Here is a 26,142-nt window from a genome sequence, read left to right on the forward strand (position 1 = left end):
AGATGGCTGTGAGCCACCATGTGGTTGCTGGGGATTGAACTCGGGACCTCTGGAAGAGTAGTCAATGCTCTATACCTCTGAGCCATCTCTCCAGCCCCCTAGAGTATCTTTTCTGAGAAGATTATAAGCGTTGCTTTATTCCCTCAGTCTGTTTGCTTTAGTTGACAAAGCAGTCTTTTGCCTGCAGTTGTATGCTTTATATTTGAAAAAATGAGGCTAACCTCTGCCTCTACCATTGTCACATAGCATTCACTCAAGATGTTTTCATCTGTGGATCCTCTTTTTATTAAAAATCACAGCATTATCACTAATCGTATGTATAGAGTACTGCTTCTCAAGTTCTCGACTAAAAAGAATACACAACCATGCAGGGTTAGTATTTCTTTTCCAGAGCACTTCCACCAGGCTAAGCAGAATAATTCTCTGGTCAAATAATTTTCATTCTAACTCAAAACATACTTGTGACAGTACACTTTATAATTTTCAAATGGTTTCAGTTAATATTTTTTTCATTTGATTGTCCCCAACTACTCAAACCAGGAAGGGAGGGCTCTTATATTTTCCTGTTTTACAGGGGAGGAAATTAAGAACTGGAAGCAAAAAAAAGTATCATTTTTGGATGTTTGGGCTAAGATCCAACTGTAAAGTCGGTAGATCGCCCAAGTCCACGAGGCTGGCAAAGGACAGAACTGGAATTTAGTATCTGTGTTTTCTAATTGAAGACCAGAAACAACACCATGCCCCAGATCAACATGGGTTCTAAAACTACCTTCTTCAAATTTTTGTAAGAATAAATCCCCACATACAAAATAGCTCAACAAAGTCCTTCATATGCTGGCAAGAAGGGACTGTTCTGGGGTTGAAAAGGCTGGGATTCTGCTTATCTCTGAATGAAGAGGCCTTTTAGGCCTGAGGCAGGCACCTCAGTCTCTGGGTACCGATTCCCTCACTATAAAAGAAGCCAACAGCGGGATGCAACATGAATTCGGAGGCAACTGATACAGTCAAATGAAACACAGTGGGGGTATGGGAAAGAGGACTGAATAAACTTCTTCTCAATTTGTAACTTCACCCTTGCTTGAGTAGTATGATTTTCATTTTATATTGGATTCTTACAAAATGTCATCAAGTCTTCTAGGCAACATATCAGAAGGTCATTATGGTGGTTCCAAAGAAATTTACTCCCATAGGGAGCTGCACTATTAGGAGGTGTGGCCTTGTTGGAGGAAGTGTGTCACTGTGAGGGGTTTTGAGGTATTATATGTTCAAACTAAGTGGGACAGTTCACTTCCTGTTGCCTGTGGATCAAGATGTAGAATTCTCAGCACCATATCTGCCTGCAGGCTGCCATGCTTTTCATCATGACAATAATGGGCTAAACCTCGGGAGCTGTAAGCTAGCCCCAATTATTTAAGCGTTATAAGCATTACTGTGGTCATGGCGTCTTTTCACAGAAATAGAAAAGCTAATTGAGACAGTCATAAAAAAATAGAAATTTATATGATTGCTACTATAGAATTAGGCCAGTTTTCTGGAATGAATCAATGACCTAATGGCATTTACCAGAAATGGCCATTTTATCCAGTTTGTAATAGTGCCCATTTACTGGGTACAAAACTAATGAACTCAGCTATTTGAAATTTATTTAAGTATTCATTTCTATGAATGGCTTGCCATGTTCCAAGGAGTGGCCTGTTAGCCGATGGTGAGACTGTTGGTAGGGCTTCTCCTGGTACACAATGGGAATATCAGAAAGTTCCCACACCCCTCTTGCTAGTTCACATTTGGAATCTGCCATAAAGTTTCATGGACTATTAATTATTTACTTTTATTTGTTACCAGTGTTTGCCTGCATGTATTGATATGGACCAAGTGTATGCCATGCATGGTGCCTCTGGAGGTCACAAAAAGGCACTGGCTCCCCTGCAACTGAAAAGATGGCTGTGAGCTGCCACGAGGGTGCTGGGAACAGAACTGAATCCTCTGCCACAGTATTAAGTGCTCTTAGCTGCTGAGCCATTGCTCCAGCTCTCACAGAACCTTATTTTTGTTGCATTGTTTTGAAAAGACTATATATTGCTATCATTACCCTAGAATTAAATAGCTTCCCTATGGGCAGAGCGACTGTGCTTATTCTTATGCTACAGCTGATTAGCAGCCATGATGAATGAATACAGCTAGTCCTTTGACATCTATTGAATGACTCTTCTTTATTAAGCTTTGGGTAAAAGATTCATAGAGATTACATTAGGCAGAAACCTGGTATTTAAGATCCTCAGCTGAATTCGAAGGCACTTACACACTCTATGCAGCTGTCTCTACCCTAATGAAGGGAGTTTGTGGAAACAAATGGAGACTGAGCATTGCTTATAGTAAATTAAAAGAATGTCTCTTACAAATAAGAATGATTGTTTAGTGTGTGTTTGCCTGTGCACATGTTCATGTGTGTGATGTGTGTATGTGTGTGTATGCACATATGTGTGGAGGTCAGAAACTGGTATCAGCTGTCTCCCTGAGTTCCTCTTTAGTTTATTTTTTGAGACAGAGTCTCCCACTGGACTGAAACTACAGTTAGATTGGCTGCCAGAAAATGCCAGGGATCCGCTGTATCTACCTCCCTAGTGCTGGAGTTATAGATCCCCTAACTCTGCCTGATGTTTTATGTAGGTGCTAGGGATCAAACATAGGTCCTTGGGACCATTGTGCCTTCTCTCCAGATCCCATGAATGATTAATTTCACGTGGTATAAATAAAATCATGATTAATAAAGTACAAACTGGTCACTTGTCCTATGATCTTGATCCTCAAGATGTGGGACCTAGACTTGCTTTTATCAAGTTCCATCTTGATTCTAGAAGAAGGATTCCAGATTCAAGAAGTGCCGGGAGTATACCTTCTAGGGAGGGGCCTCATTACTGTCTCTCTACATGGTTCCTAACCAATAACTCCCTGCCTCCGAATTCCTGATTGTGGGTTTTCACCTGTCAATTGACTACTTTGTCACCTTTAAAAAAGGCCCGGTGTCAACCATTGACACCATGACGAACTTTTAATCAATGGATCCAACCTCCCAGCTACACTCTCCAGCTTTTATCCCTTCCTTCCCCTGTGTAGTAAACAGCTGATGAGCTTTGAGAGACAGGAGACACTACACAAAGGCATCTTGTGTAGAGACATGCCCTTCTATGTCTCATGGAAGGACAATTTAGACTGGAAGTCAAGCTAGGAACAGAGAAAGATTTAAAAAAAAGGCTGAAGGTTTAGCGTGTTAGAGCTTCTGATGAACACATCAAGGCTCTGAACATTGTTGGCAAGCCATGGATAAAACAGAAATATCTGCTCTTGCCAAAACTCACCCCACCACCCCTAGATACTAAACACACTATTCTCTGCATGATCAATTGAAATTTCTAGTTGTTAAAGAGGTTGTTAAAATTTTTGACACTGGAGACAGGGATGCCTGGAAAGCCAATGTTTGTCATTAATTTATATTCTGGGACAGCTGGGAAAGGGACACTGACAGGGAATGGGAATGAGGCCAAGTATAAAATCAATTGCTTCATAGTCCAAGCGGCCAAATCCCAGGAGTGCCGAATGATGTGGGATCTCTATTAGCACGTGAGAACTTCCAGGAATAACTCCAGGCCCGTGTCTAGAGAATACAAGTCCATTGATGGGCCGACAGCATTACTCTAACAGCTGAGCGTGTCCAATGGTGATAGTGAGCACAACAGGCTGCCCACCACAAAAGGATAGCAAGTGCGTGCGAACTGCTTTCATGACGCTATCCTGTTACTCAAAGCCTGTTCAAGCATCACGACCTTTCTAAGAGGCCCCAGCACATCAGCTTCCCCACTACGGAGCACCCCATGACCTCGGCGTGAGCCACTGACCAGTGAGCATGGTGATAAGGGGGAGGCTGTTGTCCTCGGGGCTGCCCCAGTAGCCAGCTTCCCCAAGCATGTTTCTGTCGAGCACCTGGTGGTAGAGCTCCTCAATCCAGGCCTGAGAGAAGACCATGAGCACGCCGCTGGTCTGCACCTGTTTCATGAACTCCTTCTGCAGAGAGACCAGGGAAGGGGACCAAAGACACAGCCCTATGAATGAACTGGTTCCCAAACCATGCCCACCCCCCCGCCCTACCCCCTTCACTGAACCAGAGCTTTTCATTGCAGGGAAGAGTAACAGGGAGAAAATCTGGGGTGCAGAAGCCCAAACTTCACACAGCTGTCTTATTAGTGACATGGTCAGATAAGTAGCCTGCAGAAGGACCAGGATGCTGCCTTTTATGGTCATGTTCTTGGTGTGGAGGTTATCACCTGCATGGCTACCTCCATGCTTTCCTCTTCTTGCTGTCCCAGCAGCAGCAGGGATAGAACAAGCTCTGGATGGAGTGTATGTCCCCAAGAGAGACTAGACCTGTTCTCATAGAGTCATCAGTTAACCTTGGGGGTTATATGTCAATCAAGAAAGAAGTAGTTATTGATTCCTTTCTGCAGATCCATGACTTAGACCCACAAATTGACATCATGGAAGTGGCCTTCTTCAGTCAAGGGAGCCGACCACAGTATAGTCAACACTATCCTCACTACCCACCTTACCAAAGGTGCCTTATTAAAGCCATGAATGATCGCTGTGCAAATTTCACATCTGTGCTCTGCCCGCTCCAGACCTGCACTGGCAATGGGTACTGCTGAGCAATGTGGCACAGAACACAATGGCCAGTTTCTTCCTTCAGACCCAACAATTGGCTGTACAGTGGCAGCTGAGATCAGAGCTCACCCGCAGTGGATGGGGGGGACCCATGCCAGAGTTCATGCTCACCATCATGCCTGGTGCCAGGGTTGGCCGCTTCCGGTAGTAGTCACCGTGAGAGAGCTTGAGGTTGAGCAGCAGGGCACAGTGTGCCGCCGTGTACAGGCTGTCAGCGTTCATTAGCATCTGGAAGCTCAGACTGCTCCCTCCATCAAAGCCGGGAGAGTGCATCATGCCTACGGGAAGGGATGAAGGCAGCTGTGGGGCCTCCACAGTGTGCCACAGGACCTGCATCTGCTGAACCAGATAGAGTCCCGTGGCAGAAACTCCATTGTGCAGAAGGCTGCTATATGGTGCTGATTACCAGTCAGGACGCTCACAGGACCAGAGGCACACTACAGTATATGACATCTGTTCTGGAGTCGACCTGCTACAACTGGATCGTGAGCTGTTCATTAGCAGCCATGACTGGGTAAAGCCCTTTGACTCCTCTATTATGTTCTTACCTCTCAAACCTTCCTTGACAACGTAGTATGACTCAGCCTCATCCTCTCTCTCCTTCAGCTATCATCAGTCTGCTTGCTATTTCATCCTGTTCTCGCCTACACCTGCCTTGCAGCCTGCGTGTTATCTGTGACACTCTCTAGAATGCTCTCCGAGACCTCTGGGGAGTTCCTCTTTTGATTTTTTTTTTCAGGTCTCCAGTCAGTGTCTCAGAGACCGTTCCTTTCAGTTCCATAGCTTCCTTCCCAGGCGCAGCCACTGCTTTCTCCCATGTACTTCTTATAGCCTCAATGCTGTTTACCCCACCTGGCATTGTATTAATAGTTTAAAAAGGCGTAGGTCTGTGTGTGTGTGTGTGTGTGTGCGCGCGCGTGTGCGTGCGCACACATGTGTATGCACACACACTCTAGGGACTGAAGCTAGGCTAGGGTCTCACACAAGCCAGATTGATGCTTTGCCTGTTAAGCAATATCTCCAGCCCTTGGAGACAGGTCTCACTATGTTGCTCAGACTGGTGTCATATTTGATCCTCCTGCCTCAGCCTCCCAGGCACTGAGATTGTAGGTAATGGCCACTATGCCAAGCTACACGTTTGTTTTCTGTGAAGGTGTGGCTATTAGATCTGTTAATTAGAGAATCTTTCGCCTACAATAGTGCCTGTCACAGAGCAGGTTCTTATGCCACTGGATGCATGAATGAGAATTCGCATGGCTATTATGAGAGCCAACTGTAGTCATTCATCGAAGGTACCCAGAGCAGCACTTAACCAAAAACAAGAAAGTACGAAGTCAGGCATGGTGCTGCATGTGTGTATCTCAGCACTCAGTGGCTGGGGAAGGAGGCCTACGTCAGCGTGGGTGTCACAATGTGTGTAACGATAATTTTATTTATTTATTTATTTATTGCTTTTTTGAGACAAGGTTTCTCTGTGTTGCTTTGGAGCCTGTCCTGGAACTCGTTCTGTAGTCCAGGCTGGCCTTGAACTCACAGAGATCCGCCTGCCTCTGCCTCCCAAGTGCTAGTGGTCCAAGTGCATGGACCACCACGGCCCTGTGCAACCCCCAGCACCCTTGAGGTGTCTGAGCAATTCTCTGGATGTTCTATTGGGATCTCACCAAGGCCAGCTGGCCTAGGTCTGAAAAAGCATGGGATAAATCCGGACTAGCTGAACATAGTGGACAATGAGGAATACTGAGAATTCAAGAACAATGGCAGTGGGTTTTTGATCCTACTGCACGTACTGGCTTTGTGGGAGCCTAGGCAGTTTGGATGCTCACCTTACGAGACCTGGATAGAGGTGGGCAGTCCGTGGGCTTCCCACAGGTCAGGGAACCCTGATTGCTCTTCGAGCAGATGAGGGAGGGGGACTTGATCGGGGGAGGGGGAGGGAAATGGGAAGCGGTTGTGGGGACGAGGCAGAAATCCTTAATAAATAAATAAATTTAAAAAATAAAAAAAAATTCTCTGCAAGAGAGAGTGTTCCTAAAATCCATTTCTTTCCATGATGAAGCAGAAAGTAGTATTCAGAGTTTGGCATTTAACTGACCAAATTAAGAAGTACATTCAAATTTATGTACAGTGGGGTGGGGAATAATTGGTAAGTGGCCTGATCTTAGACATCACGATTAGACACTTGTTCTACAGCAGTTACTAAGTTGGCTGGGAATATGCTATGGAAAACTAAGCATAGGTTCAAGATGCTGAAAGTGTAAGGGGCTGTGGTTGAATTTACTGATATGGAAAGACATCCACTAGCAGAGGTGTGTGAAGCCCGACGATGCTGCTGGCAGATCTGCTTATGTCTGAAATAATTTGTTGAACTAGTTAGTAGTGTGTGCCGGCTGGTGGCCTAGCGTCTGTGTGCTGGTTAATCTCTGCAACTACCAACAACTGACGCATTTGGGTATAAGACAAAATGAAGACTATTCCATCCGCTTACATAAAAGAACCATTTTCCTGCTATACAGGATGCTTTCTCTGGTGACACCAGGCACAAAGGAAACAGCACACCGCTGTACTTCAATAAATACTGTCTATCGTGTATAACCAATTTCATCTCATACAGTGTTTCATTTGACTATGCTCCAACTTTCAACAAGGAGAATGCCGGTGAGACATCGGTCAATTTGCCTAAACTTAGGCAGGCATTTGATATCATGCCGCTGATGTGAGCCGATCGTACTGCACATGCCCTCCCTGGTAGGTACTCCATGAGAGGTTCTATGCAGTTTTCTGACTGGCCTTCTTGCTGTATTATCAATTTTGCAGTGATAAACCAAGGGAAGTATGCTAGCCGCGATGCTTGTATTTCCCAGGTCCGTCTTGCCATCTGTAACGAAGATATTCTTCACTGTCAGGAACAGGGGGATGGACCAACTGCTTGACTGGTCATCAGTGAAAAACTGGATACTCTGATTTCCAGGCTTGACACTAGTTAGGTTTCGTCAACTTCCCACAAACCTAGAGTTACCTGGGAAGAGGCACCTCGATTGAGAAAATGCCTTCTGTCAGATGCCTGTAGGGAAGTCTGAGAGCATTTTCTTGATCCATGATCAGTATGGGAGGCACAGCCCACTGTGGGTGGTGCCACTCCTTGGCAGATGGTCCCAGGCTCTATAAGAAAGTGTACTGGGAGAGTATGAAGGGCACGCCAGGAAGTAGGACTCCTCCATGGCTTCTGCTCCAGTTTCTGCTTTGGGTTCCTGCCCTGACTTCCCTTCATGGATGACTGTAAGCTATGAGGTATAAGAATTTTTCCTTCTGAGGTTGATTTTAGCCAAGTTTATCAAAACAGTAAAACCCTAGGACAACATGCCTGCTGTGGGCTTGAACTTAGACAACTTAGAATGTTGTCATAGAAAGGGAGGTTCTCACAGGGTCTCAGCCCTCCTTCGGGGTTTATATAATGACCGGTGGCAGGGAAGGAAGTAATCTCCAGTGGTCCAGCTACTGGATTATGGGTAAGGTGTCCATAATCCTGCAAACAAGCTTTGCCCATCCCCTATACACAACCCTAAGGAAAGTCAGTGGGTCACTACCACTCCCTCCACCCCATCCCCACCAACATGAAAAAGAAATAAGGGAGGAGAAAAAAGGAAAAAGAAAGTAAAAGAATATTAGTGGGGAAAGAAAAACAGTGGGAGGGAAACAGATGGCAAAAAGGGTGGATATAATAAAAATTCATTATATACATGTATGAAAATGCCATGTCATAATGAAACCTATTGCTACATATGATTAATATAAGATGATAAAAGCATTACCAAATCAGATTTCTAGCTCACGACTCAGGTTGTCTTTACTGATCAAGTCATCTCCCTGGTTCATTACATAATATTATTTCAAATACAAGACTATACATATAACTTTGCCATTTTGCAGAGACTCAATCATTACCAAAACCAACCACAGTGCCAGACTGTGACCCACACTGCTCTGGCAACTAATATCTGCTGTCTCCCTTGGTATCAAGGACAGTTGGTCAGAGAGTGTCCAGGCTGTGGAGATTGTCCCTGTGTCATAACCCCCCGCCCATAAGTCTTCCAGTCTTTTATTCTCTACCAGAGGAAACCCCAGGGCTCACTAACATGCTTTTGAAGCCAGTGGTTCTCAGCCTGTGCGTTGCGACCCCTTTGGGGTTGCATAGCAGATATTTACACTATGATTTCTAACAGTAGTAAAATTATGAAGTAGTAACAAAAATGATTGTATGGTTAGGGACACCACAGCTTGAGGAACTGTATTCAAGGGTCGTAGCATTAGGAAGGTCGAGAACCACTGCTTTAAGCTCTTCAAACCACAAGCAGGAAGATTATCGCCTACGAAGGCACACAGCTTTAAATGTCCTGGGTGCATACACAGCAAAGGACAGTCTACAAACCTGAGCAGAAAGTGGAGGCAAAGTTTTGAAGGGCGGTGTCCACCTCTTCCACACTGGACAGGGTTAGGAGCCGGGGAAGGAGGCCCTCAAGGGACTGTATAAACAGCCGGGCACTGTGCTGGTCAGCCTCCTGGTTCTTCAGCAGTTTGAGGGACAGAGCGGCAGTTCTCAGGGACCGATGGCCCATGTAGTCCCGAGGGGTCTGTTCTTCATCTGCCAGTGAGCAGTTGTCTGACCCAATGTCCGACACGTCAGACCTACCCGAGTCCTTTTCTGCTGCCATGGAATACTGGTCACAAGAATCAAATTCTGTCCTCGACAGATCTTGGTCATCTACACTGAAGTTGCTCTCACTATACCTAGATCCATAGGACCTTGTCCGACAGTCTACCGACAGGAAATTAGTGATGTCAGGGTAAGGGACTGTGTGGCTTCTCTGAACGACATCAGGCTGGTCTATGGCCTCAGGTTCTAACACTTTGCTCATGGTCTCCTTGCCTTCCTGAATGGCTGGTGACTTGAGTCCATTCTTGTGGTCCTCTGGTGTTGTCTGGCCCAATTCTCCCTCCAAGGTCGTCTGGCCTGTGTCTGTGGTGACACTGATGCTGATGTCTGGGCTCCTCTCATTGCCTGACTCCCATGGCGTGTGCTCTGAAGACAGTACCCGGCGCTGCCAACGGAAGTCAGCCTCGTTAATCTCCATGGAGTCCCGGCTTGACTCAGCTCCGTCTCTCAGCTCTTCAAGGCGCAGAAGCAGCAGCTGTACTTGACTCTCATTCAAGCCCTTGCCCTGGCTTAGCTCATCTAGGGCCCCGAGCAGGGTGCAGACGCAGGACACAGCAGCGTAGCAGGCTTCAATGCCACCTTTGATGCATGCTTCCGTCATGCCGTCCATGATGCTACACAGTGTTCAAGACAGAAAATGGCACCCAGGCATGAAAGATCAAGAAACACCCCTAAACAGGCAAGAGTTATCAGGCTGGTCAACTGCATAGTATTCAAAAGAAATAGTCTAACTTGTATAACATCAAGGGGTCTAGACAATAAAAGCCACAAATATGCTCAGGTAGGGAAAAACACCAGATAAATTTCCCCACCTAAAATCATAGCACTCTTGGCTGACTAGCTTTTCTGGGTACAAGTGAAAATTCCAGAAGGAAATGTGTCATTTTATTCAAGTAAAGACACTGCCAATTTATTTTCAATTATGTTCAGACCTTCAAATAGGGCAGTTGCTGTTGCTAAGAGTCATGAAGACTTTTCCATGTAAACATATTCTTACCATGTGTATGCCAATATGATTATTACAAACCATAGAATATCGAGTTTTTATGGAGGCTACTGCAATAGAAACTGACAGCCCATGCTGTAAATCAAAAAGTTCTTCCCTTAAATAATTTCAGGGGATAAGTTTTGTATGCTTCATGTGTAAATTCAGTTTTAAGCCAATATTGAAATCTGGCAAGATATGAGTAATATAAATTGAGATGTTTTATGTGGTTTGTGGGTAAATAATTAAATATACTCATTTAATGTAGGCTCATCAAAATTTCATCAATTTGTGGTTAAGGTGAAAAGTGTTCAGAGAAGTTGAACACTTCAAGATAGAAAATAACACCCAGGCATGAAAGATTAAGACATTCTTCCAAATATATTCAAGAGTTATTAGTGTGGCCAACTGCACAGTATTCAAAAGAGAAAGTCTAATTTGCATAACATCAAGGGATCTAGACAATTAATGACACAAACACACTCAGTGTTGGAAAAATTCCAAGTAAAGTTCTCCACTTCAAACCACACACCCTCCATCAATATTGACTGTTGGCCAATCTATATGGACCCAAAAGAAAAATGAACATACAGTTTGAGAAGATCCAAGTGAGATTTTCTTTTGGAAATAGATCTTTTTCTTGGCTCTGACTCGGTAGAGCTTGGTCCTGCCAAGTCATACAGACGCTGTGGGCTCCCGAGTATCTTTAGGAAAAAGGAGAAAGAACAGAAACGTCAGTATCACAAAAACCAAAACTCAAAAATCCACCAAGTTTTAAAGTCATGAGATCAAATAACATGTACTTCTTTAGTGAAGGACACAAAATAGGAAAAAAGCTTGAGGATCTTTTCTTAGAGATGCATAGAATCTGAAGAATCTCTGGCTTGAGATTTTATTTTTCAAATTTTGATATATTTGTGCATATGCAATGAGGTATTTTCAGGGTGATACCTGTGGTTGTCATATCATGTTTGAATGAGATATCATCCGTAGTCTTGGGCATTTAAATCCTTGGTCCCAAATAGTGGCACTGTTTAGGTAGTGTTGGAGGGGGCCACTTGTTAGTTTTCGACCTCTCAGCTAGCTTAGCCCAAAAATAATCACACAAAAACTGTATTAGTTAAATTACTGCTTGGCCCATTAGTTCTAGCTTATTATTGGCTAACTCTTACATATGAATTTAACCCATTTCTATTAATCTGTGTATATTCACATGGCAGTGGCTTACCAGCAAAGTTTTGGCATGTCTAACTCTGACAGTGGCTCCATGGCATTGCCCTGACTTCGCCTTCCTTCTCCCATGCTATAGGCCAAGGCACTTTATTCATTAACCAATAAAAGCAACACATAGACAGAACGACCTCCCACACCAAGGTAGGCTTGGAAAAAGTGGTCTTTACAGAGGAAGTATGTCACTGGGGGTGATGTTCAGGTTGCAAAAGTGATATCTCATGCCCCGTACCCCACTTCCTGCCTCCAGTTTGAGATGTCACCTATCAGCTACTCCGACACTGTGACTTCTGTTTACTGCCACAATCCCCCACCATGATGGACTCTTGCCCTCTGAAACTGTAAGTCCAAATAACTTTTTCTTTTGTAAGTTGTCTTGGTCATAGTGTTTTATCACAGCAATAGAAAAGTAACTAATATAGGACCCAAGTTAAACAGCAAATTCACTTCACATACATCTTGTATTCTTAGCCTGAAGATAATGTTACACGATAGTTTTAAAATTTTGGTGTGAGGGTTTTGTATTTTCTACTTGTGGCATTATGGCAGCACTGAAGACATGTCTACACTTCAGGCTAATGATGTCAAATGTTATGTTGTCATAAAATTAACCGAGGCTACAAAATGCTAGTAAGCTACAAAATAAAATGTGGCACACTGTTATAATTGTACTCATCATGCTGTATAATGGCTCCGTAGAACTTCACACTAAGTCACTTAGCCAGCATCTCCCCAGCTTCCATCACCGTAGCCCCTGGGACCACCATTCTATTTCCTGCTTCTATGTGCTCAGGGTTTTTAGAATAAACATATAAATGGGACCAAGTGATACTTTCTGTAACTAGCTTATTTCTCAGTATTATTCATCTATGTTGTTGCCAAGGACAGAATTTCTTTCTTTCTTAAGATAAATCATTATTCCATCAATACTATTTTGACTAGATTTAATTTATATCTTCTATTGGCCCTAGCTACTGCATGCTATCATAGTATAATGGAGATGATACTCCACAAAATGACTGTAGGTCAAAGAGCTCCTGCTCATTAGGCGAGGAGCCACCAATTTCCCAGCTGCCACGTTCATCCAGTGATTTTGTTACAGTTCAACAGTTACCAAAAGACCCAGAATGCAAAGCTATCGTTCATAATCTTGGAGCCTTCCAGAGTACTAATTCCATTGTCTGCTCTTCCAGCCAAGAGATATTTCCAAAAACAATTATTTTTTTAAAGTCTTTTGTTGTTGTTGTTGCTGTTGTTAAAACGCAGATGCCACCACCTTGCCCTATGAGGCAGGGACAGTCCATCTACTCCTCCTCCTTCCCATTTGATGAGTCTGGGTTATAAAAACAGGCCCCTCCCCAGGATACCATGACTTAAGCATGGGCTTAAAAGCCCAGCATGGCTTTTTCTCACACTACTTTCTGTTTTACCCTTACTTTTTCTCCTTTTTGCTATTTCAGATTTATTCTGCTCTGTTTTTCAAAGCATCAGGATTGGTGTAGGGCCCGGGTCTACCCTAGTTCCTGGGGTTCATCTTGAGGACAGTTTCTGGTCAGCTGACAAAGCATTCTGTTTGTTCCTGTGCTCCCTCTGCCCAGTCTGGTGATTAGCTGTAGGGCATTGACTCCATTGTTGGTATGGTAATTTCCCACCTGCCTGGGTGGAGGTCCTTGTGCAGCAGTTAGGTACTTAAGAATTTCCCCAAGTTTGAATAAACAGCATTCAGCTGATCTCCTTATGAATGACCCAGGTCTCTTTGTGTGTTCTTTCAATCTCCAGGCCCTTGCCCAACTCGTACAGTACAGTGGCGCGTGAACTGTACCAAGGGTGTAACACAGAATCGGGTGTTATAGGTTGGAGTTCTGGGATGTTCATTTTAGGTTTTCTACTTTGAATACAATAGTTGAAGATTTAACAAGCCAGTACTCTGCACGGGCTGCCTTCTCATGAGTCTTCACATATAATATTCTTGTCATTGTTCAGTTTTAACTGACTTAAATTTTTACATATTTACAGAAAATGTCATTTAGAGGTTATATTAAGGAATGGCTAACAAAGTTGTGTAGAACTTAGATACTACTGCTATGACCCTTTATTTTCAGAGTGAGGTATACAACTAAGTATGAATGGGAATATTAGTCTGAGATCATTGCATCTTCAGGGGACCTCTTCTGTCTTCTATTTTTGTTGAAGGGGTGAGTGCATCTCTGAGGGATGGGTATTTAGTTTTTCTTCAGTGCTGCTTAAGGGGCTTCATGATGTTCAGCATGTCCTGTAATACCAAATTATACCAGTAGCCCAATGGATAGGACTCTGAAGTCTCAGTTTCTCTTGAAAGCCCACCTTATCCTCTAATTCAACTCAGATAATGTATTTAAATGCCTAAATTTGACATGTATTGTTAATTGCTTCAGAACCTAAAGGAGAAGAGGACAGAGTTGGTTCTGAAAGACCAACAATACTCAAAGACCTTTGTATCTTCCTGTGGTATTGGGAACCAAACCTCAGAGCCCTGTGTATGCTCTGGGTAGGCAAAGACTCTACCACTGAGATACAATTCTAGACACCCCATCCTCTTGCCTACTACCCCATTGCCCAGGGCTAGGGACTGAGTACATGGCCTTGTGTTTGCAAACCAAGTACTGTACCACCAAACCACACCCCCACCTTTTAAAATCTCAAGATGGGCATAAGAGGTACAGCATCAGTGGTTTGGCGTTCTATATCTGGCCAGTATGGACTTAGAAAGAACAGCTAGGGTAGACCAAGGGAAGGAACTTACCTTTTCATACTTATTATCAGGCAGGAGATAGAACCAGAAAAAGAATGCATGATAAGAAACACAATGTCCTGTATGCCTTTGACAATTAGGTACATAGTGTCTATGGCACAGAGACCCAAAGAAATAATGCATAAAAAGGCAAGCAAGCATCCTGGGTACTGAGTGGTTTCCTTTGTGTGCAAAACCCTGTGTATTCTGCGTATTCTGGTATCCAGGTAACCAATTTTCCAATTTGTCATTTTAGTCCTATAAAGCAGAGGCATTATTTTCAGAATGACCTGGCTGGAATTCATCTGCTTCATTTCCCAGGACAGCACCGGTCTCACACACGACTTGGAGGAACCTAATCTAGTTTTGCCTCTGAACAGTGCCCTTGGGAAGCACCTCGGGTTAAATGTGAGAAGGAAAATCCACAAAAGTAATGTGTACAAAATATATGTGAGGGTACAAGGACTTCTTTCAATCCTCCTGTGAAGCAATCAACGTGATGGGCAGAGCATCAATTGTCAATGTTTGGGATGGAGTTAAGAGCAAGACTTGTGTCTAAGAAAACACAACCATAGGATTTTGGTGGCAAAGAGGCAACTGTACTTGGAACGCCCAGGTTCACAGATAAGCCTTGTTTCTCACAAATGTAGGATTTCAGACAAGTGACTAATTGTCCCCAGAGCCCGAACTTCTACCTCTGGAAAACTGGCATAATAGTATTGATCTATGGGAGAGAAGTGTTGGGTAGGTCTCTGTTTGGCCATTGTGGTACAATGATATCACTTACAAAGCTCATGCTTGAGAAATGTTCAACTAAAATTATGAAAAATCATAAAATGTATGTTTTTATTTCATATTTGGGTATCTTGAGAAGTAGGTTACCTGTAGTATGCAGGTTGGACATGTTTGGTCTAGCCTACTTATAAGAAATTAGGGAATGAACAGAAGCAGGAAGGTATTAAGTAGGGCCAGTCAGGTGAGATTAAGTTGCATCTTAAAGAATGATAGGAAATGAGAAAATTGGTAGACGGTTCTAGAAACAGTATAGTAATTCAGATGGTGCAGAAGGCAGCAAGGAGTGATTAGAGAGTTTGGGTCATGGTGAAATTGTCAATGGTGGTCTATAAAAGGAAGTCCAATAATATAACAGAAGAAAAGCGGTTGTGAAAAACATCTGAGCTGTCTGTTTGCAACCTCCATGTGGTTTGTGGTCGTCTTCCTTATGGTAGTAACAAGTATATTATTTAATTTTGCTTGGTATTCTAGACTCATAAAGTACTTAGGCAAACTTCATTGCACTTCGAACATATAAACTTTGAATTTATGGTTTTCTTATCTTTACAGCATTGGAATATTCTAGAGTTAAGAGATTTGCCTGCTGTCATCTGGCATGCGAGGGGCAGGGAAAGGGTCTGACTCTTATCCTCAGGCTTGAGAATGGGTAGCTGACCCAGTGCCAGCCAAGGACCTCCAGGAAGTGTTTGCATTGCATTGTGAGTGGCATGTCTAGAAGTTAGCGATGGATAAGAAGAGCCCCTGTGTTTAGAATTAGGGGATCAGGGGTTTTACTATTACTTATTGTTAGGAATTTGGACAAGTCATTTGGCCTCTCAAGGCTCCAGCTTCTGTGTGGGACAGAAAAATCCCTCTTTCTGGCTTTACATTTCCAAGTAAAATATCTTTTTTTTTTTTTTTTTATGGTGCAGGGAAGCCCTTGACCTGAATGGTGAATTTAGCAGGAAGAACTCAGCCTTCTTGGCCAATAATCCCTTTCCTTCTCTTCTTACCCTGAGGATCTGCCTACAGAGAGGAAGGCTATTCCACCTCCTTAAAGTGTCAGGTTTAATAGAATAGTGGCCTGTCTGAAGAGAGTGCAGGTGGAGAGGCCCCATTGCTTAAATGGTAGTCAAGTAGACTAGTCAAAGTTACACATTCCTCACCAACCAATCAGTGAGAGAATCTGAAAGCTGGGCTTTTGGTGCCACCCTCTGGCATGAGGGAGAGGAAAAGAAGCCACACTATTGGTCACAGTAAAGTCGATGCACAAACCTGTTGAAGCTATAATGACAATGATGTGTCTGGCAATGAGTAGGAAAGAGATAATGACCGGTTTTGTGTGCTCATGTGTTTTCTTGATGGTCTCTTTATCAATTTCTAGAAATATTGGGTCATAACCCCTCATAATGGTAAGATCTTATAAACATATCACCAAGAAGGAATTGAAATTCAATTCTTTGTTCTTTGGTCTTGGCTGGAAAAAACAGATGACAAAAGGACCACCATTATCTGAAAAGCCTATCAGTAAGACCACAATATCGCTGTGATTCTAAGTTGACCTTAGGGCTATCTGATTAGATAGACTAGAGCCTAATGCTGAAATATAAAAGGCCACCAGGACTTGGTCAGATGAGATCCCTCACCTTCATACACTAATAATCTCTGTGTGGATTCCATATGGTAATACCACTGAAGTCCAAGAGAACAACCATCAGAACATCCTGTGTATCTGGTAAGTTTCAATGATTAAGTATGCAAAGATACTCTGATGAAGAAAAAATAGGCTTTAAAAGAAACTGATGTTCAATATTGCTTAAGCTGAATCAACCCATATTTTGTTACTCTGATTTTGGGGACGTTAGCATTCTACATAAATGCAACCAACTCCCCTAGATAGTTTCAGCTGTCAGCTTGACACAGCCTACAGTAACCTGAGGAAACTTCAGTTGAGGAATTGTGTAGATCAACCTGGCCTGCAGGCATGTCTATGGGGCACTGTTTTGATTGCTAACTAATGAGAAGGGCCCCGCCCACTGTGGGTGTTACCATCCCTAGGTATATAGGTCTGCGCTGTATAAAAATACTAGATGAGCTAGCCAGATATCAAGTCAGTAAGCAGTCTTCCTCTGTGGTTTCTGCTTGAGTTCTATCCCTGACTTCCCTCAATGATGGATTATTATCTGTAAGAGTAAGCCAATTAAATAAGCCCTTTCTTCCCAAGGTTGCTTTTGGTCAGAGTGCTTTATTACAGAAACAAAACGGAAAACCAACCAACCAACCAACCAAACAAAAAGCTCCCCCTAGAACACTAACCTTTATGAAGAAGTTCACATAAACAAGAGCACTGATTCTTTTCTTAGTAATTTCTAAGAAGGGGTTTGATGGAGTGAGAATTCTCTTTTGCAGTACCTTTAAAATAACTGCAATTCATCCTCAAAGCCATGAGGCAGCCCACTGGAATGGCTATTATCAGATACAAAGCCTTTCTATTTTGGGATTTTGACATTTGAGAGGACAGAACACATGGAGGAAGAGGAAAAAGGGTTTCTTTTAGCAAGAAACCAGCAAAGCTCTTTTGTGCATGTCTCAAGCATTAGGTCATTCTGTTTCTGACCTGGGCTAGGTTACCTTTCCTTAGGCAGTGGTCCCTTGCTTCTAGGAGGTCACCATATTGTATTTAGTATAGACTCCCAACTTTATGGCACACTATAACAATGAATGCCTGGATTCAAGACATCCTCTTGGCTCAGCCTCCTGAGTAGCTGGAACCACATACACACACCACAGCACCCGGCAAGTCATTTTGGAATCTGATTTTGCCAAGGTGCCAAACATGTATATCTGCACAGAAAAAGAACCCAAACCAAAAGGATGAGCTCTCAGGTGTACATCTATCAGAGTTTTAACAAACACACAGCAAATTTTAACAAACACAGCTAATTTTCAAAGAGATTGAAGCCAATGAATGTCTCTAACATTTCCTTTTTTTAAACCACAACTCCCAAAATATATGCCTACCAACTTCAGAATTGTTTGCTACTGGATTCCATGTGGTGGCAATGACACCCCCAGCATGGGATGACAAACAGTTTAGATGCTCCTACATGTAGGACACTGCACAGAGATTCCTGTGGGCAAACCCATGGCATTCTCCCACATCTCCCTACCTCTTTCATGATCTTGATGGCTTCCACGCGGTGCTGGGGTGGGGGATACAGGAGCATACGGTGGTAGAGGGACTGGAGCACTGGCTTCATGGAATCCACTGACCCCACTAAGCGGACGAGGTCAGCTGCAAGGTAATAGATGGTGCGGGCCACAGGGCCGCTCAGGGTAGGTGCAGTGCAGGAGCAGCCTGAGCCGCGGCCATGGTCAGACACACCAGGAGCGGCTGAGTCCGACTCCACATTGCTGCTGGTGCTGCTGCTGTGAGCAGAGGTGATAGTTTTGTCGTGAATGGGGTTCCCCAGGATCACAATGAGAGCCGGGCAGAGGCTTTTCCTGGAAAGAGGCGGGAGGAAAAATAGGCCTTACTAGAAGCCAAGTGTTAAAATGTGAATGCCACCAGGAAGAAAAATGGTTGCCACAGAAATATCCAGGAAGAGCAGGGGTCCCTACTCTTCCTTCTTTTGCCTATGTTACACCCAGTATACCCAGTCTTCCTCATTTCTCATGTTAAATAAAGTCAAGAGAAGCATCTAAGGACCATTCGCATCTGTGCGCATGTGCGTGTATGTGTGTGCATATGTATGTGTATATATGTGTGTGTGAACCAATAGGGCTCAGAATGCTAAAAAGCTTTCTCATCAAGTTTCATTTTGCTATGAATAACAGAATCGTTTGTCATTTTCAGGGTTAGTTTCAAATTCCACACTGACAACCCTCATTCAGCTTCCTCCCTGTTAGTAAAATGGGATCTCTAGCCTACTGACTGCCTGTGGGGCCTGTCACTTCCCGGAATCTCTAGACATGAGTAGGATCTCTAGCCTACTGACTGCCTGCGGGGCCTGTCACTTCCCGGAATCTCTAGACATGAGTAGGTGATCAGCACTCTTGTGGCATTAAAGACCAGTTCAGGGGTAGAATTTCTTGACCATGTACTGCCTGATATATTTACATGCTTCTTAGAACAGACTGAGAACCCAGAAGTCACTGGGTTCTGTCTCTTGTGATCCCATTGACGTAAATGGCCTAAGAGGGTTGCCAGAAGCTTATGTGTTATATTTAGCCACTAGTTTCTTTAAGGGATTTGGGGTGATGTACATAAATAAAGCAATTCTCCTACCTGGAGGACCCATAAAAATAGATGGAACTATCACTAAGTCATGGGCACTGTGGAATGGGACCGAGACACAGCTACTGGAACCCCTGGCTGGTGTGGGGGCATCAGGGCTTTATTCTCACCAGATGAGGTCAGTGAAGCCCCTGTGCAGGTACATGGAGGAAGAGGAGCTGCTGAGCACGGAGAGAATGCATTCCAGGTACAGAAGCTGCAGCTGCTGGCTGTCACTGCGGAAACACAAAAGGAACACACAAAGACAATTAAAACACAAGGCAAAATGAGAGAGGTGGCGTTGGGGCAGAACCTGGAAAGACTCTAGGCATCCCCACAAGAGGATGTGCGGTCGATGTCGTAAGTCGGTAGATTGCACTCTTCCCTTAGATTGAAGTCCTCATCCCCAGCACCAAAGCAGGTGGCTTTCTCTGGAGCAAAGTTAATGTGACTGTGTCAATGAGGGCCCTAATCCAACGTTAACAGATGTCCTCAGAAAGGAAACCTGTGGACACATAGACAACCCCCCCCCCACCACCACACACACACAGAGGGAAGACTGTAGGAAGAGACACAGGAAAATAATTCTCCACAAGGCAAGTGAGGAAGGAGGTGGTGGAGGTCCTGCAGTGGTCCTGTGGCGGTGCTCGGAAGTCACTACCCTGATCTTGACATGTCAGCCTCCAGAACAGTTAGGAGATGACAGCTCCCCCATGCAAGGCACCCAGTCTTTGGTGTCCCATTATGGCGCCCTAACAAAGTGATCGAGTTATGCTCATTTGGGGAAACTAATAAACTTTATCTTGGAGGAAGGTTTCTGTGCATTTGTAAACAACCGAGTGTGAAATAGGAGGGCCATAGGTTATACCCTTCACACATATCTTTATCGTATCCACATCTTATAATAGTGTAATACATTTTCTACAGTTAGTGTACAAATGGTGACATGTTAGCCAAGCCCCGGATCCACCAGAAATTCTAATTATCTCTGATGACTTAACTTTCTAAGAAACCATTTAAACCATTATGTCCTTTTCTATCTCTCCTGCACCATTTCTCTCCTCTTCCTTTGAGCTGGGTCTTAAAGCCGGGGTCTCACACATGCTAGGCAAGCAATTTAATACTGACGTAACACCTACAAACAACCACATTATCTCACTAGCAAACACTTCACTGCTTCACAACCCACATTTCTTCTTTATTTATTAAGGAAATATTAATATTTTTATGTGCATGATTCTTTTGGCTTCATGTATGTCTGTGTACCATGTGTGTACTTGGTGCCCTTGGAGGCTAGAAGATGGTATGGGATCCCCTGGAACTGGAGTTATAGACAGTTGTTAGCCACCATGTGCAGGGAGCTGAACCTAGGTCCTCAGAATGAGCACTTAACTGCTGAGCCATCTCTCCAGGCCTCAAATATATTTGTTGTTTTTTTCCTTAAGGGTAGTTATCATTACGGGCTGTCTCGATACGCTAATAAAGAAACAGACAACTCTATAGGAAACACATTCTTATGTTCCCAGCTCATGTCTACTCTCAGTGTCACAAAAAAATGCTTAAATTCCAGGATGCAGTGAGTCTCAGGAATGGAAAAAAACTTAGCTTTCAACACATTTACTTGACTTGCAAATCTTCTAAAGAGAAATGATGCAAGAATCTCTTAGGGAGTGAACTATCCATAAAAGGAGAAGTCTGCCAATAATAACACTCAGCTACTCCTATTTTGTCCTAATTTAAATAAATGTCAGGAAAGAAGGCTAATGTTCTCAACAGTTAAGTGGTTCCTTATAGCAAAAGAGGGAGGGGAAAGGCTGCGAGAGCAAACTGGGAGGCACAGAAGCTGGGGAGAGGGAAAAGGAAACTGTCCATCTGCCCTAGAGGCCAGAAGTCCATCCTCCTGCTGAAATGACAAAGACCGTGTCACTGCAAGACAAGGCAGAGTGAGACGGACACCTGGGATGTCTCTACAATAACACCCCAAATCAACTTCAGGCTCTGAAACTGACTGGCAAGCTATGGCTCAGAGGCCGAACCCTGTGAATTTGAAAGTGTCTTTATATTTTGAAGGGCCTATGAGGCCAACTTTTTAAAAAGCCCATGAGGAGACACATTACATGGCCTTTTACAGAAGTTCACCAACCCACAGTCTGAAAGCTCTTTGTCCCCCACACTACATGATTAATATCAACACACTGGGAGAGAATGCTGCCCACATACATACTCTGAGGATGGGGGATAAAGGATGAGCTGCCACAGAAGTCACTATCATTTGGCAGAAGGACAGTAATAGTTACAATTTGATTATAAGAATGGGAAGGACAAGAAATATTAACCCTTTGTAGGCCAATAAAGACTTCCTATTTCTGGCCTCTCCCTCCTCCATGTTTCCACGGCCTATTGCTGCTCTGAAAATAGCACACTGTCCACTGTGGGACAAGACAGAGAAGCACACAGACCAAGCACTGATGCCAAGTGCTGTAGATGAAGCACTCCGTGTAGGTTTCTATGATACTGCAGAACAAAAGCACCCCTCAGAAAGGCCTGGGAGAATGTGATAGGAAACACTGTCTTTGTACAGCCTCGAAGCTCCAGCAGGTATCTGTGGCATTGTGGAGTTGTGAAGGAGAGTGTGGACAAATGCAGAGAGATGGGGAAGCAGTTTGGGCTGGGAGGCTGTCAGGTAAAGCACAGGATATGAGGATCGTGTCTGCAAGAGTGGAGCTAGAAGGCAGGCACAGTGGTGTGTGTCTCCAATCCCAGCACTTGGGTGATGTGGGATTCCCCTCTGTATGCTGTGAATACCGTCGGTTAATAAAGAAGATGTTTTGGGCCTGTGATAGGGTAGAGCAGAGCTAGGTGGGGAAAACTAAACTGAATGCTGGGAGAAAGGAGGCAGAGTCAGTGAGAAGCCATGTAACCCCATTGGAGACAGATGCCGGAACTTTACCTGGTAAGTCACAGCCTCGTGGCGATACACAGATTAATAGAGATGGGCTAAATTAAGATGTAAGAGCTAGCCAATAAGAAGCTAGAGCTAATGGGCCAAGCAGTGATTTGATTAATACATTTTCTGTGTGGTTATTTTGGGAGTCTTGGCAGCCCGGAAACAAATAAGTGGCCTCCTTCCCTAAAATACGTGGGGAGTTAATGCAGGAGAATCAGTTCAAGGTCATTTGTAGCTGTATATAGGGATCAGGGCCAGTCTGGACTACATGAGATTTGATGATGATGATGATGATGATGATGATGATGATGATGATGATAATAATAATAATAATGATGATGATGATGGAGTGGGGATTAGAGAGACAGAGACACCACTGTGTGAAGATGTCTGAAGTTTTACCCAGGCAATGATTTTGAATGATTTTTCTTGAATGGACGGGAGAGGGCTGAACAATAGAGCCACACTGTCCACTAGCCTGTCCCTTTCTGAATGGAGATGGAGGAGGAGTGGATGGAGAGATGGGGAAATGGGAAAAGGGAGGGGACAGGAGGAGAGGAGGAAGGGGAAACTGGTTAGGATGTAAAATAAATGAAAAATGTTAGTTTAGATTAAAAAGGAAAGAAAACTCAATTCTGGAAGGATCATCTTTACTGTGTCTCAGGTTAATTTTTCCGACAACAAACTGGGATAATTTTTAAGATTCAATGTCCCAATGCAAAAATATCTCTTCCTCAAAAGTTTGTCTAGGATTGCACAACGAAAGTAAAGATAGAAAGTAAAGATTCTCAATTTCTGAAGTCATCAGGGATAAGTCTAGGAGGGAAATGGTGAGCTGTCAGGGTTATGGCAAATATTTGCAAAGCCTGCTGGGAAACACTGCAGGCTCCACGCATCAGCCTCATTGACAGGAATGTATCACCAAGGTAACTGGCCCAGGAGTCTCCTTGGAGACAGAACGACAGCTTAAATGTGGGCTGCAGAGTCTGGATATCAGGTTCTTATGGTCTTGCATGAGTCATGCTATGAAATGGAGCTCAGAAAATCTAAGGATTTTCATGCATGCTCTTCGCTTAGAGATCTTTGAACATTTGCACAGTGTGCAAGTCTTTTGGACTTGTATACTTGCAGACAGGCCAACACTTGGATGAATGGAATGAGGATGAGCCAAGAACTTAGCTAAATTTTTCAAGATACATGGAGGTGGGAAGACTGTGTAATTAGGACTATAAGCAACTTTTCTTGGTCTTTTATTAGAGCATTTCATGATTGGCAGATTATGTGCTGTTTGCTTCATTGCTTGCTTGTCGCTAAGATCTTCCCAGGTACACATCCAAGCAGAACAACTCTCTGCAATGGACACTGGGTCATACAGGCTGAGCAACCACCTAGCTAGGGAGGTCACCCCCCAGGAGGATAATCAGCGGTATTTTCAGCATCTCTGTAGTTCTCACAATGTTAGGTTTTAAACATTTTTTTTCTTCCAAATGTTTGCTGTCCTTTGGTACAGATTTGAATTTAATTAGAAAAATAAGAGAAGGAAGCAAGCAATTATGTAAGAGCTGCAGCAGAATGGGAGCAATTGATATAGTCGTTCTGACCTGGCCTAACTGATTCTATGCCTTGGTACAGAGTCCTGTCCGATGTTCTTTGGAGAAGGAGACTGGGACAGAGCGGCAGGAGACATATAGAGGAGGAGTCACATTCTACTCTCTGAGAAATTCTTGAGCTGGAGAGAGAGCATGCAACTCAGATTGTCTAATATAGGACTCTGTTACTACCACATCGGCAAGGCCTGTTTGGCGAGATGTACTGAGTACCTTCAAATATTTCAGAATTCTCCAAAGAGACTGAGTATGTCACAAGCACATGTCTGGATGAGACTAAGCCCTGGGAGGTACCTGGAGTCTGATTTTGAAAATGATGGTAAGGAGAAATCCTGCCCATTGGGGTTTTAGAGGGGAAGAGCTACTGAGAAGACAGATGGAGTGTCTGGTTTAGTAATGAAGAAGAAGGAACTGAGGAGTAGAACCAGAAGAGAGCACATGAACACGAACACTCAAGGAGGAAGGGATGAACACTAGAGAGCTAACAGAGAGGCATTCTGCTACATGATTCATGTAGCACCCTAATCTTAGAAAGCCCACCCCTTCACCTTAGGGTACTGAAATTATTGGCAGAGACCATAAGCAATCAAATTCCAGAGGCAGGATTATGATCAGGGGACATGGATCAAAAACCCAAGACTGCACATCCTCTCCAAACCATGAAGCAGAGTAAAAGCCTGCCTAAGGCTGTCTATGACTCAAGAGAAAAATGTTTTATGGGCCATAGGAACTGCTTTGCCTCTCCCCGGATCATAGAGTTAAGAAGTGTTCCATGGCTGATGGATACTTCTGCCCTTTGGCTTTGAGAAAGAGAGGGAGGGAGGGGGGAAAAGGAAGAAGGGAAGGAGAGAGACAGAGGAGAGAGAGAGAGAGAGAGAGAGAGAGAGAGAGAGAGAGAGAGAGCGCTATGTAGGTTTGTTCTTGTTCTTGGAACTTTCCTAAAAAAACTACAGACCATTTTGTCATTAAAAATTCCAATGTTCCCAACACCATCATAGAGTAGAATTAGTGTCAGCCATTGTCAGAGCACACCAACCAGTTTAGAGCCAAAACACGGCAAATATCTACTACACAACAGTTACAGAGTCATTTATAAGACTACACCCATAATACTACTCTCTTAAAGATAGCAAAGCTAACTGCCTGTAATACTTTCACACCAGGAAAAGCCCTGATGTCCTGGATGAGCCAGACTATATGATCACCTTCCAGGTCTTTGTGGCTCATGTTGGAACCACCAGTGTGCAAAGAATCATAAATTGAGGGACAAGCATTTATAGGACCCAAATGAAGATTTTTTTTTCTATCAATGAACAGTATACAGTTCAATTCTGTCATTTATAGGCCTTCAGGCTCATTCTGATTTATCCTGATGGCTATATTTTAATTATAAATCACCAGGATTACAAAGAAAAGACTTCTGTATAATTTAAAAGCTCGAGTTTTTTTTTCATTATGAAGCTGTTAAAAGGCTTCATTTATTTTTTTTCCAGTAATGACCACAATCTTTCTTAATTTTTTCAAAGTTTCAGTGACCTTTGCGCATTTGCCATCAGTGCCAAGGCCTAGAGAGGGTGGGTGGGGAAGACCCATCTTTGATAGTGGCGACTCCTGCATTGCTGCCAGCCAGATGAGCCTTTCTGATGAACATCAATCAATGTCACCATTGAATGTTAAGAACAGACAAGACCCGTGCATAATAGTGACCAAGCGCATGGACAACCACACTTGAGCCAAGGTTCAGGGCAGTACAGAGGGTGTATCCAGGAAGCCGACCAAATTCCTGGATATGAGGTCCTGCTTGTTGCCCTGGCCACCTGGCTAGCTTAGCCGCAAAATAATCACACAGAAAGTCTGCGGTAATTATAAACTGATTGGCCCATTAGCTCAGACTTCTTATTAGCTCTTATAATGTATATTAATCCATTATTCTTATCTATGTTAGCCACATGGCTCAGTACATTTTTTAGAAGGGCAGGTCACATCCTACTTTTTTGGTGATCTGGGCAGGACTGGGAGGAATGGCTTCCTTCTTCCCAGAATTTTCCTGTTCTCAATGTGCCACCTCTACTTCCTGTCTGTTTTTTCCGCCTATACTTCTTGCCTGGCTACCGACCAATCAGTGCTTA

The 26,142-nt window shown here is 43.7% G+C and overlaps 1 protein-coding gene across 3 annotated transcripts in view; it reads right to left on the reverse strand.

The window, feature by feature from the left end:
* The window catches only part of Arfgef3 (ARFGEF family member 3), a 156,077-nt gene that overhangs the window by 49,626 nt on the left and 80,309 nt on the right, over window positions 1-26,142 (reverse strand). For all 3 annotated transcript variants that reach the window (XM_041653286.1, XM_041653285.1, XM_041653287.1), the window contains exons 9-14: window positions 19,591-19,695; window positions 18,354-18,687; window positions 11,001-11,113; window positions 9,140-10,038; window positions 4,825-4,991; window positions 3,894-4,059 (exon numbers count right to left, since the gene is read on the reverse strand). In XM_041653286.1, the coding sequence (XP_041509220.1) occupies window positions 3,894-4,059; window positions 4,825-4,991; window positions 9,140-10,038; window positions 11,001-11,113; window positions 18,354-18,687; window positions 19,591-19,695 (1,784 nt within the window). The remainder of the gene's footprint in view (window positions 1-3,893; window positions 4,060-4,824; window positions 4,992-9,139; window positions 10,039-11,000; window positions 11,114-18,353; window positions 18,688-19,590; window positions 19,696-26,142) is intronic.

Source organism: Microtus oregoni, unplaced genomic scaffold, assembly GCF_018167655.1.
Source record: "Microtus oregoni isolate MIOR12 unplaced genomic scaffold, Mior012 000006F_ref0000085, whole genome shotgun sequence".
Lineage (NCBI taxonomy): Eukaryota > Metazoa > Chordata > Mammalia > Rodentia > Cricetidae > Microtus > Microtus oregoni.